The sequence below is a fragment of the Nematolebias whitei genome, chromosome 7, assembly GCF_014905685.2.
Source record: "Nematolebias whitei isolate Nwh7 chromosome 7, NemWhi1, whole genome shotgun sequence".
NCBI lineage: Eukaryota > Metazoa > Chordata > Actinopteri > Cyprinodontiformes > Rivulidae > Nematolebias > Nematolebias whitei.
The window spans coordinates 42078372-42096371 of NC_056504.1; the positions used below are offsets into that span (position 1 = coordinate 42078372).

Below are 18000 nucleotides of genomic sequence, written 5' to 3' on the forward strand. Positions count from 1 at the left end.
CATGTGTGAGTCCTCCTGGTTCAATGAGACTAACATGTATAAATAAAGGTTGAATGAATGAAAAGGATACCTGAACCAAAGTACAGTTTAAGCTAGACCAACTTTAAATACAGACAATTTCCTGCAAGTAAAACTAGAAGACACCTTGGCTTGAAATTTTTCAAGTACAAGCTGCAAACTTTTCCACCAATCACAAAGCCGAGAAGAGCTATTATGTAACGTATCTTGCTCGGTAGCTCCGCCCATTTCCTTTGGGGGGAAAAGGTGGTCAGCTATTTTTTAGCTGTCATCTTTGTGTTTTTAGCCGTTAGCCATTACTGCTAAGTAACTACACAGGTCACTTATTTCACGAAAGTCTGTGCACGAATTGCCCGAACTTCCCGCTGTGAGCAAGAACAGTTAGACGTCATTTGAAAAGGTAAATTTTGGCTGACTGAGCGGTACTTTCTGTGCTGTCTGTCTGCTCCGCCGTAGCCGTAATGGCGGCTGTAGCTTCGTCAACTACGAAAAGGGAAGGGGTAGTTAGCTTAATGGCTCCTCGTATCGCTGACGTCTTTTGACGCGATAAGTTGCGTGCCAGTGACAGAGTAACATATATTAGCTCGCTGGGAAAAACTGCTCGTCCGTCCAGCAAACCAGATGAGCAAAACTTGTCAAGCGTTTTGCCCTGAAATTGTTGTTTTTAAAGCGTTAAAATATATCCGCTTAACTGGTTAGCTGGCGTAAACTCCTAGCTGCTGTAACGTTAATCTGCTCGATCTCTGAAAATAGCGGCTCTTTTTTTTTTTACAAGTGCTGCATGTTTGTTTATAATGAAGTTGCACGTTTTAATAAATTATGTATGAATTCAATAATAGTAAAAGTTTGGCGCTGAATGTTTCGCAACCCAAGTTAACGTTACTTGCGTTGACAAACGATGCAACTGAGCAAAAGAGGAAGTAGATTTTTTTTTTCCCCTTTGCATCTTGTGGAAACTTTTAGTTTTTACTGAATCAATAAACTTTTTTTTTTTTTTTGTTATTGTTATGAAGGTAAAGCTGGTAATGTCTGCTGATTAATAAGCTTTTTTTCAGCAGTTTTACATGCAGGAAGCGCCACGACAGACTTGTTACATGATCAGAGCCAATGTAAGACCATAATATTGATTTATTTCTTCCCAGTTACTATGGAAGAAGTACAACAGGGCAGCACTGAATCACGGCCAGCAACCATTTCCATGTCCTTCACACCCTCTCAGTTCTCACAGATAGCCCAGCAGGTAACTAATACTTTAGAAATATCAATAAAGGAAGTTTATATCACACTAAAAATACAAGTAATCGAGACATATATGAGTTTCAAGGGGGCCACCAGATTTAAACACTACGTGTATAATAAATAGAAACTAGAATGAAGCTTACTTGTATGTTGACCTTGTTTTCTACATCCGTGGTTCACAAACTGGTCTGACCCACAAAACAACAGTGGCAACATTTTGTGCTTGTTACAATGGTATTTTCACAGGATCAGAATTTAATTTGAAATAGCTTGAAAAAATATTCAAAGTGATACCAAGATTTTGTATCTTGATTTAAATAGGCAAATGCGCTTCAAAATGGGATCAATTAAAATCCTTTAAAAAATGGTCATATATTCTTCAGGTCTTAATAGATATTGTTATAAAACTTTAAACATCTAAAAAAAAATAGTTAAGTCAGGTCCTCTAGATGTTCAAAAAACAAACAAAAAAAAAGGAGTGTAGAAACGTTTCATCCGAAAGACTTCTTCAGTCTGAGGTGCTGTATTCAGCTCAGTCTTATAAATAGCACCTTCTCATAGTGAGTCAACCAGTTTGCTGCTGACAAACAAAACCAGCTGTTCAAACCAGCAATAATAGCATTGTAAGGGGGAAAACGTCCATTAAACAGGGGTAGCCTCCGTGTTCAACTGTTCCCCTCTTTTGCTATTATCACCCAGCCCCCTGTGAATAGCAAGCCACCATCAGGGTGCTAACGATCCATTGTTAGGCTGATGGTCCTCCTTAATCATGTGAACAGCTAGTTTTGGCTGTCAGCAGCAAACTGGTTGATCCACTATTAGAAGGTGCTATTTATTTACTGAGTTTAGTGCAGCTTCTCAAACTGAAGAAGTCTTTCGGATGAAAAACGAAACATTTCTACACTTTTTTGTTTGTTTGTTTTTGTTTTTTGAACGTCCAGAGGACCTGACTTAACTTCTTTTTTTTAGATTTTTCTACCTGGATTATTGGCCATGCATCAGAAAACTTTAAAAAATTGTTAATGAATGTATTAAACAGCATGCACTGATGTCAAATCAACCTATATTTAGTAAATTAGTAGTACTTTAAAACTAAAAATATCAGTTTAGCTTATTCAGAAAATTACTTTGTCTTTACAGGAAAATCCCAAGTGTGCTATCAGTTTCAGTTGTCTTGCAAATCAGAAGTAAAACTAAATAGATGATAAGTAGTATTTTGGGTATTGTACTTGTATGTCATCAATGCAGGCTCACAAAATTTGAACTCACTACCCAATTGTGGTTGTAACTGGGACCTTGAGTACACAGTTTTGTTCCACCTCATTTACCACATGTGATGCAGATGACAATAAAGACACTTGAACTTGAATAAAAATAGATTTTTGTGCGAACTATTCAGTGGGGTACTGAACCCAACTTTGTGAACCACCGATATGCCTCAGCAGTCCTTACAAACAAACAATAGAATATAAGAGAATATCAGGTTCTAAAATCAAAAGTTGTATTTAAAGTATTAATTAGGGTTATTTATTTTATAGCCTAGAACTATATTATTTATGTATTTTTAAATTAAGTGCCATAAAGACAAAACAATTTGGGTGGGCCTTGCCAAAAGTGGGTGCACCACACCACTTGACACAGCTACATGACACGTTTAACTCCTGTTGTAACGTAGTTCGTAACTGAACGTTGATCAGTAATGGTAAAAACAAAATCTTCCAACAACATTTACTGTTTCATTTGATGACAGTTGAATAAGTAAATGCCAGTTGGACCAGAGGTTGTTGAGTTTACACGTTATTTTCACTTATTTTAACTTTAAATATATATATTCTCTTTAAAAGAAAGTAAAATTTACAGCACCTCAAGTTCAGGATAATTAACTAAAGTTGTTTTATTCTCATATTATTGTCAGACTTATTCTAAAATAGTGTGCCACGGTGCTGCAGTAGCTTGGTGGTCAGTGCTGTGGTCTTGTAATCCCGAGGCTGCAGGTTTGAGTCCAGGCTGCATCGGGATGAGCGTACAATGTAAAACAGTTGCTAAATCTTACATGCTAGGTCGCTCGTTGTGTCGACTCATGAAGAAGGGAGCAGCTGAAAGAAAAACATTTTAAAATGACCGAGTCCATACTGAGGATTGTAGTTATTTTTTTATTTTTTAGGAATTCAGCAACTAATTATTTCACATAATAACAGTCATACAAGAAGTCTTGGTGGTAAAATAGTCTGTTTTTCCTAATAACCTTGAGGTGGGCGCTGTATATAATGTAAGGAATTTGGGTAGAACTTTCTTTTCAAGTGTTTCAAAAAAGCTAATCCAAATAAAGTTTTAGTAAATTGAGTTTTATGTAAACACATAATGAAATATATCTTTTTCTCCCCTCCATTTTATCTAGATGTCATCGGGTGGTTCTTCTGTGGCTGTTGTGCAGCTGCCCGGGGGTCAGTTCCAGGTTCAAGGGGTGATCCAGTCAGCACAGCCATCAGTCATTCAGTCCCTTCAGGTGCAGCCTGCACAGGTGAGAACAGCTGCTTTTCATAGCACTGTTGATTCTAAATATTATCTGCTTACAGTATACTCTACCAACAAGTGATTTTATAGGATTGCTAAGTACAGTCATAAGAAAATACAACCTATAAAGTTTCCTGTTTTTAAAACAGATTTAAACAACCAAACATTTGATAATCTTCTTTCGATGAACGAAGATCAAGATGATAAACTCATCAAACAAGTGATAAAATGTCATAAAGTTCTGACAGAATGTAAAAATATTTGCTTTAACCAATGGTTGAGCACAATATAAAATCATAGTCTTCACAGTTCGTAGATGTTTGTTCATCAGATCTTTTTTAATACCACTTTGGGCGATAAAATCTTCCTGCACGAAAACAACCATTTGTTATGCAGCTGTACAGAAATTTAACCAGACATCATAAGTGCAGGTGGATTGATCGAGTTCATCGCAGATATCTGCAATTCAGACTCTGTGTAAACATTCTTAAAACTCTACGTCAACAACTACTCTGAACATTAGACTTAAAACTTGGTTAAACAGACAAATAGGACTCGTTTTAAGCACGTGTCTGCATTCGATTTTTATGGCAATTTTATGTATGTGGCTCTAAGAAGAAACGGAACAAACGAATCCTTAAAGTCTGTAGTTGAAAGAATGATTCCCCGTTTACTCTTACTGACTGGAGTTGAGTTGTCTAAAACATTTTTGTGGTTCTTTTCATGATTTCATTAATAGAATAGGTCATTCACATATTGCTAGTGTGCTCCCTAACAACATACAATTTAAATTTGGGTTAATGGCTATGTGCTAATAAATAGAACCACTTTATTTGTTTAAAATAAAATAAGTAAATAAAATTTACTATTTACATTCCACATGAACCTCAGTCAAGCAAAGCTCCAATTTTCTGATGAACATATGAGCACAGATCATGCACTTTAGAAAATGTACTTATGTAAAAACAAGCTGTATGGCAATGTCCCCTATCACTAAGGATTTGAATAGTGAATGTTTGTAGTTTTGGAATGAAAGTCAGTATCTCATTTACTAACGGAAGGATGCATGGAGGATATTTCCAATTTCCCCTTTTTGCTCTGTAATGGGGGACAACAAATGCTTTTCCACAAAAACAGTTTACATGTTTGATGTAAAGTACTTTTGTCTTAATAAGTTGTGGACATTTTTGGGGCGGCATCAGGGGCTCAGCAGTCTGTAGTTTTTGGTTCAGCTGGGTAAAGCTTCTGGGCCTTTTGTCTCTGTCTTGAATCTTGCTGATATTTTTGTTGAATGTTTTCATTGTGATCATTGTAAACAGTATTTATGTATGTAGTAGATCACGTGGGTACGTGCCACTAGGTGTATGACAAATATATGAGATATATATTGATACAATATTCACGAGTTCTTCATCTTTCTGACTGTGTAATGCCGTGCATTGAATTTAACAGAAATGCGAACGAGAGACGTTATTATCTTTGACCCATCAAAATGAATGGAGTCATTTATTTTCAGAATCAAAGTTTAACATCAAACATTTACATTAATTTGGCAAAATATGAAAATAATAACAGACAAGTTTCACAAATAATGAACTTCAAATCACGCGGCGGTGATTTGAGGACTTTGCTTCAGATATTTCTAAAATATCTGTACTGGTTTTGTGAGAGAGAGAAGAGTTTAAGATGAAGTGGAGATTTATCTTACAGAGAACTATGTGAGGGAATTAATATCTGTAGACCAGAACAAAAGTGCACGCTTCATCAGATTTCAGCTCGCCTCCGGTACACTTAGTCGAAGAAGAGACCGTTACCTGGTGATGATAGATCAGCTCGATAGGGAATCCTCCAGACCTTTCAGCGTCTCCGTTGAGAGCTGCTGAAATCCTTAGATAGTCGTGCGTGGGTTGTTCAAACAGAGGTTATAATTCCAAACGTCTCTGACTCTCCATGAATTCTAACAGAACCCTTCAGAACTTCATCTCTGGAATTCTTTTCCATTCTCAATTCTTTCTCAATCTAAATGAATTCTCCATGAATTCTTTCAGATTCTAACATGAACTGGGAAGTTGCCACATTTTATTTGGGTCGACTTCCGGTTCAATTTAGAGCTTTCTGATTCGTGGATGTACCAGAAAGAGGTGTGGTTTTTTGACGTAAGTTATTATCAAAAGTCAAGGATTGTTTTCAACATACAGAAAAGATTATTGCAGTCGGCCAGACTTCGTAGAGTCTCACACTTGGTAATCTTTTCAAATAGTAAAACATGACATCCCATTTTCAGTAAACATTTAGTTGACCGAAGCTTCAACTTTCACATACTTACGACAGCTTGCTCATTGAAGACAGAAAATCAAGAAATGCATATTAACCTGATTTCTTCTTTGAATGAGGAATAAAAATCATTACTTACTGTTTATGTAAAATAAAATGAGTAGTTCTTTTTCAACCTGTAAGCATTGAATGGAACTAACACAATTTGATTATCAAACATTTGTAAAACAGTAAATGATTATAGAGAATTGTCTTTTCTGCTTGATTAATTCAAGAAAGAAAGTCACCAGATGGCTCAGACTGTATTCAGATCAATGAAAATAACAGTCTCTGTCCATCTGATAGATTTGAGGTCATCAGGGTCAGATCAGGTTCACTACATGTATATGCTGGTATTGCACAGTAAATCCATCTAGGAAGATAGAATCTATCTTGTAGCTAGAGCCTGTTTATATTACTTTATGCTCTTGTTCCACCTCTAGCCCCAGGGCACTGATAGTGAAGATTCACAGGACTCATCTGATAGTGGATCAACAGCCCAAAAGACAAGAGAAATACTGGCAAGACGGCCTTCATACAGGTAATGAAAACATGGAAAAATTAGGGGAAATTTTTCTGTATTTCATAGATGGTAATTTTGAGCAATCACCTGACTTTATTTGTCTTACAGAAAAATCTTAAATGACCTTTCATCAGAGGAAACATCACACATCGAAGGGAAGGATGGCAGCCCTTCATCCACAGGAATGACAGGTGTTACAGTACCAACCACCCCAATCTACCAAACCAGCAGCGGCCAGTACAGTAAGAACTGCTACTGTCAAATTTTGTACAAAAATTTGGACTATCAACAAAGTAGGAGCCAACGATCTTTCGAGTTTTATTGTTCAAGTTAGACATTTGTAATTCTGTTTTTGTTTTCTGTAACTGTGGAGGACAGTATTATTTTGTATTACCTAGTAGAACCTAGCCATCGGGAATGTGGTTTTTAGTTGTGCCTTACCACGCTCTGATTTTGTCTTTGTGATTATATTAGTTACCATTGCTCCTAATGGCACAATCCAGCTGGCAACGCCAGGGTCGGAAGGCATTCAGGGACTCCAGGCTGTCACTATGGCTAACTCTAGTGGAGCACAGCAAGGCCACACCATCCTTCAGTATGCCCAGACACCTGATGGCCAGCAGATACTAGTGCCTAGCAATCAGGTCGTCGTACAAGGTGAGCACATACCTAATTTTACTACTGTTATGTTTTTATTTTTTTTAAATGGATGCATCTGGCAGCAACAACAAATGTGTCAGGTTACATTCAGGCCAAACTTATATGAATTCACAAAATGCTCTTCACTAATTTGTTCCAGCTAGAAAAGCTGAAAACTAAAACAGACTCTGACAAAAGGCAAAATAGCTTGCAAATAAGTAGTGCTGTACAGAAGAAAAAAAAAAAACCTCTGATATTCGCTTCATTACTTCTAGCTTCACAGTGTGCAGCTTTGTGCTAATTTTGAAGTTAGCTTCATAAATGTGAAGACAGATGAACAGCAGCTTCATGTGAAAAAGGTGTAAAAATCGGACTGCGCTTACGCTTGCTTTTTTGTTCAGTTTCTCAACACAGTTCAGTTGTCTTCTTCTGTCGAGGTGTTAAACTATAATTCATTGTACTTCTCAATTCCTCTATTTAGAATAGATTCGTATAGCCAGTAACAAAAATTGTGCAGGAGAGCTCATGACACGCTTTTCTACATTGTTTTTGCACTCAGGTGCAGGAGGAGAAGTGCAAACATACCAGATTCGCACAGCACCCACAAATGCCTCCATTCCTCAGACTGTAGTTATGACCTCTCCTGTTGGACTGTCCCAGACCAAGAGTGATGATCCAACAATGAAGAGAGAAATCAGGCTTGCAAAAAACAGGTAAATGCTTCAATTCCAGGTAATAGAATGTAAGCGACCACAGCAACGCTTGTTTGTGGATGTTTGAAGATTTCTGACTGAACAGTTTCTGCAGTAAAATAATTACACAGTACTGAATTAAAAAAAAACAACAAAACATTTTAATAGTACAGAATGTATTGGATGTCATGGAAAATAGGTGAAACTGGGAGTACCCAAACATGATTTGCATATTTATTTGTCGTGCATACCTCATGAGTTGAGACATTTTTGACCATCAGTGTTTGATAGTAAGAAGGCCTGAAGGAAAACTGAAGTAATATTTATAAAACACTCATTGGTTATCACTACATCCGTGATAAGGGACCAGCTAATGTCAGAAGACTGCTTTAATCCAGAAACCCTGCAGATAGCTCTAACTGGGAAGAGACAGTGAGGCCTTTGCATTACAGAATGTGGTAAAAACATGCCATCTTATCTGATTTATTTATTTATTTTTCCCCAAATCCAAAATATTTTTTCTGTTCAGGTTCAGAAATGTAAACTAAATTTGTTCATAATCTTTTCCCCCTTATTAACAACACCTCAGATATCTAGCTTTAAACACATTTTAAAAGTGTTTAATATTCACTTCAGCATCTAGTGACCGACTCTGCCCGTGTCACGTCACATGGATGGGAGCACATCTAGTGTTCATGCTGATAGGTCATAATTGTTATTGTAATAATTGCGCCACTCGGGGTGGCTGCATGTTGGAGTAACTCTGTTACCTTCATTCTGAGATTTTGCTTTTGGAAACTTTAATTCCTCTATTTCTGGATGTAAATTACTTTTTTTAATGATTTCTTCCTCTGGTATCGAATGCTGTGCAGCTGGAAGGATTTTTACTGAAACTTTTTTTTTTGTTTTAGACATTTGTTATGATGCGTAACCATGGCAACAAGGTGTTTGTTTTTTTCCAACCGGAAGTAGATGATGAAAAGCTCAAATAATATCTCTGCGACAGCCCCAAATATCAAATGACTTGAAAAGGAGGCCCTGTAGATGCATTATCGTCTCCCTGCTGGCTGTGCTTGAGCGCCTGACCACTGAGATCCTGGAAATGGCAGAAAACGTGGCTCGTAACAGTAGAAGGACCGGGATCATCCCCTGGCACCTGCAGCTAGCTGTCTGCAGCGACGAGGAGCTCGGCAGGCTGCTGGGAGGAGTGACCATCGCTCTGGGAGGAGTTCAGCCCGGCATTCGGGTGGTCCTGCAGCCAGGGGGAACCGAGAGGCCAGCCAAGTCTGTGGATGGCGTCTGCGGGCAGTTTCTTCGGATCCGGATCTTCGGATCACTGTGGGACAGACCTTTAAAAATGATCCTTCCTGCCTGCAGCCATCAGCATCTATAACATCTCAGTGAAACAAGGATAACAAGTTACAACAAGATTTAATTTCCCTTTGGGATTAATAAAGTTTTTTTTGTTTGTTTTTTTAATAAGAGTGATTGGGGCTGCGTGAGTGAACACAGTTCACCTTTTCCTGACATCAAAACATGTTTAAAAACCATGTCATAAACAGACGTTCTGAAATTAGCATTAATTTCTGGACAAAAAGAAACAAGATTAATTGATTTTAGGGGTGCACCGATTGCAGTTTTCGGCCGATCACCGATTTCTCAAAAGTCTGACCTGCCGATTCCGATTTTGTTTTCTATGCAACACTGTCAGCATAAGGTCACAATGTAACTTCAATTTTCCAGTCTTATTTTATTGAAAAACATACCCTTGAACAATATCCCAGAAACAACCTTGTTTTAACTGGCCATGAGGCAGTGCTCTGAATATAAATCAAGTTCAGACTATTGTTGTTAAAACTAAAAAAAATCGGTTTCTCATGCAAGTATTGGCCGCTTTCCCAAAATTAAGGAAATTGGGTCCGATAATTCAGCCGGCCGATTTATCGGTGCACCCCTAATTGATTTATCTGCAGAAAATGAGGTAACTCAGTCTAGTGTGAAGCTAAAGTCTGCTCAGTCAAACAAAGCCAACTAGTAGCCTAATTATACTAAATGTACAACAGTCTGCAGGAGTCTGTGTATTAATACACCTTCATGTTTTGTAGCTTGAAGACTTGTACCCTGCAAGGTAGCAGTTGTAACTAAACATGACACAAAAAGAAAAGCATTTATTCAGCTTACATTAGTGGTTTTACTTTCCCATTGAAACCATTTTAAAAGCACACTTGGTGTGAAAACGGTGTAATTTGTTCATGTGATGAATGTAGCAGCTGTAACCGTACTTTGTGACAAACTGGAGTTGCATTAATGAGTAATCTTTCAGCACATGTTCCCCTCTTTCAGAGAGGCAGCCCGTGAATGTCGACGGAAGAAAAAGGAATACGTAAAATGTCTGGAAAACCGCGTCGCTGTCCTTGAGAACCAAAACAAGACTCTGATTGAAGAACTTAAAACGTTAAAGGATCTTTACTGCGTCAAAACGGGATAACCTTCATGTGTGCAGACCAAGGATTGAGACGGCGTCAGAGTGGCACACTTCAGTCATTTGGACAAGTCTGGGTTTCTGGGAACACTTCATTTCAGGCTGAGAGTCTCCAGTTTGTTGTTGTTTTTTGTTTTTTTTGTTTTTTACTCTGATATAAAAGTGACTCATGACTGTGAGACTTACTGGACAAATTGGCCATCTTTTTTCCCCAACTGCTGTTTTTTTAAGAGAAAAAAAAAATGCTAATGCTATAACATTTATAGTTGTGTACATTTTTAATACTGGGAAGTTTGAAATTATGAGCTTTAATGTTGAGTCTCAGTTTCCAAATGTAACCCTTTCCTTTCTTTTGTCTTTTATAAACGTTGCTGTTGGGGCTGGTTATTCTACCAGCAGCTGCAGAGTTTTAACTATATAATTATCACACATAATTTCTGTTTATCATGCGAACCAGCAATTTTCCCCCTTTCCTGCAAGGAGGTGTTACAATTGTCATTCCTTATATTTGTGCAATGGAGTATAAAGGGTAACAGAAGAGATGACATTACGTGCGGCGTGTTTGGTTGTTACTTGGCAGTTTCTTAGACAATCATGGGGATTAAAGCACAGAGTCCAGGTAATATTTATTCTGTGCATCTTGGGAATGAACAAGCTGTATGAAATGTTGCTGTTTCTGTGAGTAAATAAATATATTTTCACTCAAAATAGTGTTTGGCTGCTGTAACAGTTGCATAATATGGAACTTGATACTTGTTTTTTGCACTGTGTGTAAACTTCTGATTGATTTTTTTCTTTATCGTTTTACAGATGAACCTTATGGTCTAAACCTGTAAACTGTACTTTTAAGTAATTATCCACAGAGTTATAAAGTAGAACTATAAAATAGCACAACACATCACAAACAAACCGTTTCCCCTGCAGTCATTTGATAGAATGTCCCATGATGTGTGGCCTTATCATTAAAGAAACTTCTGGAGCCTCTACGTGTCTTAGGTGAAGCTCAGCAAAACCAGCCGCCTCCAGGTCTTTCCATGTAGTTCTGGTTACAATGCATCCATCCCCAACGTAGTACCAAAGAGGCTCAAATACGCACTGAAGAAAGTACGTCCACGTTGACGAATCAGAGACGACATGCTCCAAAAAGTAGAAGGCTCCTCCCTGAAAGAACCAACAAACAATGATTGATTGTCCTGTTTTGCTGCCACAATAAATCTCAACTACTACTACAGTTACAACTGTACAGTTGCCAACTACTATGTTTGATTACATACAAAAAAACAGCCAAAGTGACTGAAAATACACCAACAATGGGGACATCCATGGAAAATCTGCTTGGGATGGAGAAATCTGACTGTTTATGTATTGGTACATATTCACGCTCAGATATTTGTTGCAGATAAGTTGTTTCCAAAGAGCACAGATTTACTTGTCAGAATTATTTCTATCAGTATATCTGGAAAATTAATGTAGTAAACTTTAAGAAAATGCACTTTGTGATATACTTTAGAATAATGTTTTTTACAGTATATATGGTTTCAAAGTTCACAGTGAATACTTTAACCTTACAGTCACAGTCAGTTTATTTGTGTGAATATTTATGAAGTATTCACACTTGAGATTCATTTTTCTTCCGTACATTTTTCTGCATCTTTCTCGTTCTACAACTTTTGTGCTATTTCAACAAGTCGTATATCAAAACATTCAGGAGATATGACTTTTGGTATTGGTGCAACTTTAGCTTTTTTGAAATATTTAGCCTTTTCTGCCATTTCTTTTCTCATGGAAAATGAATTGATCTTATTTTACATCCCTCTTATCTTCAGATCTGTTGACAACCTTTTACTGCTCCTTTCATGTTTTGTTTTGCTTCAGCTTCTTTCAGCTTCCTTGTGCAAATGTAAACTTTTTTTCAGCTGTTCTGTGCTCCTTTCAGAGTATTTCGGCTAACTACATGTACAACATTTTTGTGCTTCTTGTAATGTCTTAATTTCAGCTTGTTATACTACTTTCAGCTTGTTTCTGCAAATTTCAGCTTTTTCTGCTATTGCAGCCACTGTTTTATTCTAATTTTAGCTCTTTTTTTTGGCTATTTCATATCTTTTGCACTCATTTCAACTATTTTCCAGCCTAATTCAGCAAAAATGTGCTTTCGCTGGCAATTGAAGCTTCTTTCTGCGTTTTTTTTTTTTTTTTTTTTTTGTGGCAAATTTCAGCTGGTTTTTTGCTAATTTTAGCTTTATTTAAACAATATCCATTTCTTTTAGCTTTTTCTTCTAGTTTCATCTTTTTCTGCTCTTTCAGCTACTGTTTAACTTTTGATGCTAATTTGAGCTTTTGCAGCTAATGCCACTTTTTTTTATATAGCTCATTTCTTTCTGCTTCCTTCTGATAGTTAAAGCTTCTTTTGTCTTTTCAGTTACTTTTAGCTATTTGTTTTAGCTAATTTTCTAATTGTTGTGCTCATTTCTGCTTATTTAAACCTAATTCAGCAAATATATTATTTCTGATTTTTAGGTTTGTTCTTCCATTTCAGCTACATTTCAGATTTTTTTCGTTTTAGCTAATTTTCAGCTGTCTCAGCAAGTTTTTCTGCAATAAGCATTCACGCTGCATTTTCTCAGGAAATGTAGTTTCTTGAGTTTACAACAGCAATTGCTTTTTACCTCATTTAGGGATTTGCTATTACATGCATGCATATGAATTTTAAAATTTTACAACCCTGACTTCATATGAAATACTACAAATGGTGCATAATACTTACAGTATATTAAACACTTCAGGGACCTCAAATAAACTGTTTTTTTCTAGTACTGAATACGATGTAAACTTATTTTATAAATTGTAAATGCCTTTGTGATGACTCCAGTCTTGCCAAACAGGTAAGTACAACAGAAATAAGAAACAATGTTCAGCCCGCGTGCGTCGCGTAAAAACATACATTCAAAAAGATCCTACTGTACGTGAAGGCAGCAGGATGAGACTCACGGTTCTGAGCACGCGGCGGACCTCCTGCAGGACTTTGGGCACGTCTCTCACAGAGCACAGGACCAGTGTGCTGACAACGACGTCCACAGACCCGTCCTGTATGTCCCTCATGTCCTCCCCGGAGACAGTCAAAAACGTCTCATAAGTCAGGTGCTTGTTGTCCTCCATGCTCCTCCGCAGGTACCGCTCGAAGTGCGGGTTCGGGTCAGTGCAGGTCACCGTGCAGCCGTGGGGGTAAAACTTGAGGTTGGCTCCGCTTCCACAGCCGATCTCCAGCAGGCGAAGAGAACCGTCGGAGTTTGCGAAAGTCGCCAAGTTTCGAAAGAGCTCCCGCTTGGTTTTGTGCATTTTGTTGTTGTATGAAGAGGTGATGTTGTAGACGAGCAGGGGGAACAGACGTCTGTACGCACGACACAGTCCCACAAAGTCCAGCAGATAAAAGGGGAAACTCAACGCCAAACACAAGAATCGACATAACTTTATGAAACAAAAGAGGATTCTTCCCTGAAAACGTCCCATGTTTAAACTTTTTGGTAAATTCAGCATGAAAATACTTGTGGATTAAAAGATTATCCTGAAGACATTTCCGGCGCCATGTCTTTCTTTGACCACAAGATGGCGCAAACGGACCCGCGTTAACAGGAAGGAGGAGTCTTATTTATGAAAATGAACGCTCTTACTGTTTTCAGTTTGTTTATTGTGTGAATGTTTATGGAGCATTCACACTGTTGTGATCCATTTTTCTTACGTGCGATTTTCGTTCCACAATTTTTGCTATTTCATCAAATCGTGTCAAAACGTTCAGCTTCAGGATAATCCTGCTGACTTGGTATTGGTGCAACTTTAGCTTTTTGAAATATTTAGCCTTTTCTGCCACTTTTTCCTCATAAAAAAATGAATTGAGCTCATTTTACATCCTTCATATCTTTAGATCTGTTTACAATCGTTTACTGCTCCTTTCACATTTTGTTCTGGTTCAGCTTCCTTGTGCAAATTTTTTTTCCCAGCTAATTTCAGCTGGGGTGGGGGGTGGGGGGTCAGCTGACTTGTGTTCCTTTTTGATTCTTTCTGCTAACTACAACATTTTTGTGCTTCTTCTAACTTTTTTCTGCTAATTTTAGTGTCTTATGCTTCTTCCAGCTTATTTCTTCAAGTTTCAACTTTTTCTGCCATTTCAGCTACTATTTAGCTGTTTATGCTAATTTTTAGCATTCTTAGCTAATTCCACATTTTTTGCACTGATTTCAACTTTTTTCAGCCTAATTCAGCAAAACTGTGTTCTCGCCACTTCCTTCTGCTATTTTAAGATTCTGCTTTTTTAGCTACTTTTCAGCTGTTATTTGGCTAATTTCTGCTTTTTTTCAGATAATTTCCACTTTTTGTGCTAATTGCTGTTGCTTTCAGCCTAATTGGGCACAATTGGCTCTCTTCACTTCCTTTTGGTAATTTAAGATTCCTTCTGCATTTTTAGCTACTTTTGACCCTTTTTTTATTTCAGCCTCTTTTTTTTTTTTAGCTAATTTCCTAAATTTTGTGCTCCTTTCTGCTTATTTAAACTTAATTCAGCAAATGTCTTCTTCCTGTCGTTATGCATGCTCAATAATCCAGGTAGAAAAATCCAAAAAAGTTCAATCTGGTCCTCTGGACATTCAAAAAAACGAAAAACAAAACAAGCAAAAAAAATATAGAAACGTTTCGTCTCTCATCCGAGTGACTTCCACAGTCTGAGGTGCTGTATTCAGCTCAGTCTCTGAGCTCAGTACTGAGGAAGTCTCTCGGATGAGAGACGAAACGTTTCTATATTTTTTTTGCTTGTTTTGTTTTTCGTTTTTTTGAATGTCCAGAGGACCAGATTGAACTTTTTTGGGTGTGTTCTTCCTGCTTTCTTTTTTTAACTTAGGCTTGTTCTGCCATTTCAGCTGTTTTTCAGCATTTTTCTGCATTAAGCATTCACACTGCATTTTTGTAGGAAATGCAGTGTCTCTAATTGTTGTCATTATTTGCACATTTAATGTTTTGACTGATTCTAAATCCATGACAACACAGGTAGTACATTTTTATACCAACTTTACAATGTTCAGTACAAATTTTATCCTTTCAATTTGTTTTATTCTCCATTTTAATCATCAGTATTTTTTTGTTAATTTAAGTATATATGCAGTAACTATGTATATATTTGTACTTCTACATTACCTCAAGTGAATATAAACCTGAAATACACAAATGTAACAAAACAAACAATGTAATGAGGTGTGTGTCGACCTGAAAACCTGAAGATGTGAATTAATTATATCCATGAGTTGAAGTCACACAGATGACGCATGCTCAATAATCCAGGTAGAAAAATCTAACAAAGTTAAGTCAGGTCCTCTGTACGAATTAAAATTAAAAAAAATTTGAAATGTTTCGTCTTTTATCCAAAAGACTTCATCAGTCTGAGGAGCTGCACTAAACTCAGTCTTATAAATAACCCTTTCTCATAGTGGATCAACCAGTTTGCTGGTGACAGCCAAAACTGTTCACATGATAAAGGAGGACCATCAACCTAACGACTGATCGTTAGCGCTCTGAGTTTCATGCACTTGTATCTCACGTTAATTTCTAACGATCGGGTCGTTTTAGATCGGGAACGCCCAAAATGTATTAAAACACACAAAACCTAATGAAAATGAGCAAGTCAAGATGACGTGTGAACAAAATCATAGAATCCTATGTCGGATTGAAAAAAAAAAAATTTGTAGAGAGTAAATCCAACAATTTTCATTCAGGTCATCTGGACAGTTTTATTCTTTTTTTTGTGTGTGCTGAAACGTTTCACCTTCCATCCAGAAGGCTTCATCAGTCAAGGAAACACACAACACAAAACTAATTCTTCCCCCAACAGCTTACTGCAAAGTGGAATAAACCAGTTACTGTATGTTGGTGCTAAGATGGTCTCTTTGGCACGCCCCCTCCTCCGGAGGTTTTCTTGACTTGTGTTTCCTTGACTGATGAAGCCTTCTGGGTGGAAAATGAAACGTTTCAGCACTCAAAAAAAAAAACTGTCCGGATGACCTGACTGAAAATTGTTGGATTGCATATCTGGATTATTGAGCATAGACTTTGTTGGTCCAGAGAGTAAACTTCTCAAACAGTCCACAGTGTAATAAAACGGTGAAAATATTTTCTTTGACGTGAAATAGAGGTGTGGTTTTATATGGGCAGCCCGTTAATGCCAGGAATGAGTTGGGAAACAATAAGTACACCAACATTTTTTAATATAGTTTTTAATCAGAGTAAAAATAGGACAGTTCAGTTTATTTATATAGCGCCAAGTCACAACAGAAGTCTTCTCAGGGCACTGAACAGAAGACAGAATTCCACGTGTAAAACTGGTTCACAGATGATCTCTCGTGTTAGGTTTTACAAATATGTCAGCAAGCAGGATGAGGGAATACAAAAATAAGGATAAAAAGTAGTATTGTGCTCTCTACATAAATACAGCACATTCTTTCCAAAATCTCCCAAAAGACTGAAGAAGTTTGTTGCAATACAAAAATTAAGATCAGGACTGAAGCCACAGCTCTCGTCTCTAACGCTGGCGATCATTGTATGCACTGATGGTGATTAGAGCTCGTCATAAATCTGATGAGACTTCATCTACTTCACCGCACGGCCTAAAATGTGTGGTTTGAGAACAAAGATGAGCGGCGCTTCGACGTGTTCCAGTTGGAGGTCCGAAAATCCAGCTTCCTCCAGGTGCTTCCACGTTGCTCGGGTGACAACACATCCGTCACCGATGTAGTACCAGGCGGGCTGAAAGACGTGCTGGAAGAAGTACGACCACGTCGAGGGGTCTGCAACCACGTGCTCCAAGAAGAAGAAGGCTCCACCCTGTGAGACAAACATCTGTCAGATGGACAGCGTCCACTCCACTTCACGTACAGTACCTTTGTTAATCTGAAACCTGTGACTCATCTTTGCTTTGTCATGTTTATGTCTTGAATGTAACTGTATGGAACTATTACTGGTGTCCAATCCCTTTCATTTGCAGGCCAAAAAAAATTAAGATAAAAAAAGAAAGCATATATTATTTGGTTATTGTTTTCTTAATTCTAAATAATATAAGCACTACAAAAGGACAAAAATATACCAGTTTTGATGGAGAAGGATTTCAAAATTGTTGTAGATGCAAAATATAAAAGCATTGATCATGTGAAAAAATAAAAGAGCATTGAAAAAAAAAAAAGGTTTGTAAGCTCAACCATCCAGGTAGATAACAAGAACAAAGGTTAGCTCGTGTCATCTGGACCAGTTTCTTTAAGTGGGATGTCCAGTTGTCCGTGTGTGAGAGGCGGGGGACACCCTGGACAGGTCTCCAGTCATATTGGTTTTAGTTTTCTTGTGCTTGGAAAATACATTTTTAGTCTTAGAAGCAAATATGTAAAATGGATTTGGTGTAACCCTGTCCTTGAATAAATCAACTGCACTCATTTTCTTTAAAAATGTCAGATTTGTTGAACAATAAATGAACAAAAAAAGTACAAAAATATGTTTAAAAACAAAACATTGGTTTAAAGATTATAGATTTTTTTCTTACCTGTTTTTCTTTA

At 37.4% G+C, this 18000-nt stretch overlaps 3 protein-coding genes across 4 annotated transcripts in view; 1 reads left to right on the forward strand and 2 right to left on the reverse strand.

Annotated features, from left to right (window-relative positions):
- Nucleotides 1-246: 246 nt before the first annotated feature.
- atf1 (activating transcription factor 1) lies at nt 247-10628 on the forward strand. 2 transcript variants are annotated; one of them, XM_037679596.1, is made up of 8 exons: nt 247-418; nt 1161-1258; nt 3656-3778; nt 6528-6625; nt 6716-6849; nt 7082-7264; nt 7806-7959; nt 10282-10628. In XM_037679596.1, exons 2-8 carry the CDS (start codon nt 1166-1168, stop codon nt 10424-10426), a joined length of 930 nt encoding a protein of 309 aa, XP_037535524.1. In that variant the 5' UTR covers nt 247-418; nt 1161-1165; the 3' UTR covers nt 10427-10628. The 2 variants fall into 2 exon arrangements, with proteins under 2 accessions (XP_037535524.1, XP_037535525.1); XM_037679597.1 differs by lacking the exon at nt 1161-1258 and having other exon boundaries at nt 10282-10627.
- A 714-nt stretch (nt 10629-11342) lies between these two features.
- LOC119412843 (methyltransferase-like protein 7A) lies at nt 11343-13927 on the reverse strand. Its single transcript, XM_037679879.1, has 2 exons — nt 13409-13927; nt 11343-11581 (listed from the first exon to the last, which is right to left on the reverse strand). The coding sequence occupies exons 1-2, from the start codon at nt 13925-13927 to the stop codon at nt 11345-11347; spliced, it is 756 nt and encodes a 251-aa protein (XP_037535807.1). The 3' UTR covers nt 11343-11344.
- A 2744-nt stretch (nt 13928-16671) lies between these two features.
- LOC119412574 (methyltransferase-like protein 7A) overlaps nt 16672-18000 on the reverse strand; it is a 4765-nt gene continuing 3436 nt past the window's right edge. Inside the window, exon 2 of the mRNA XM_037679598.1 lies at nt 16672-17281. Coding sequence (XP_037535526.1) covers nt 17048-17281 — 234 coding nt within the window. The 3' untranslated portion in view covers nt 16672-17047. The remainder of the gene's footprint in view (nt 17282-18000) is intronic.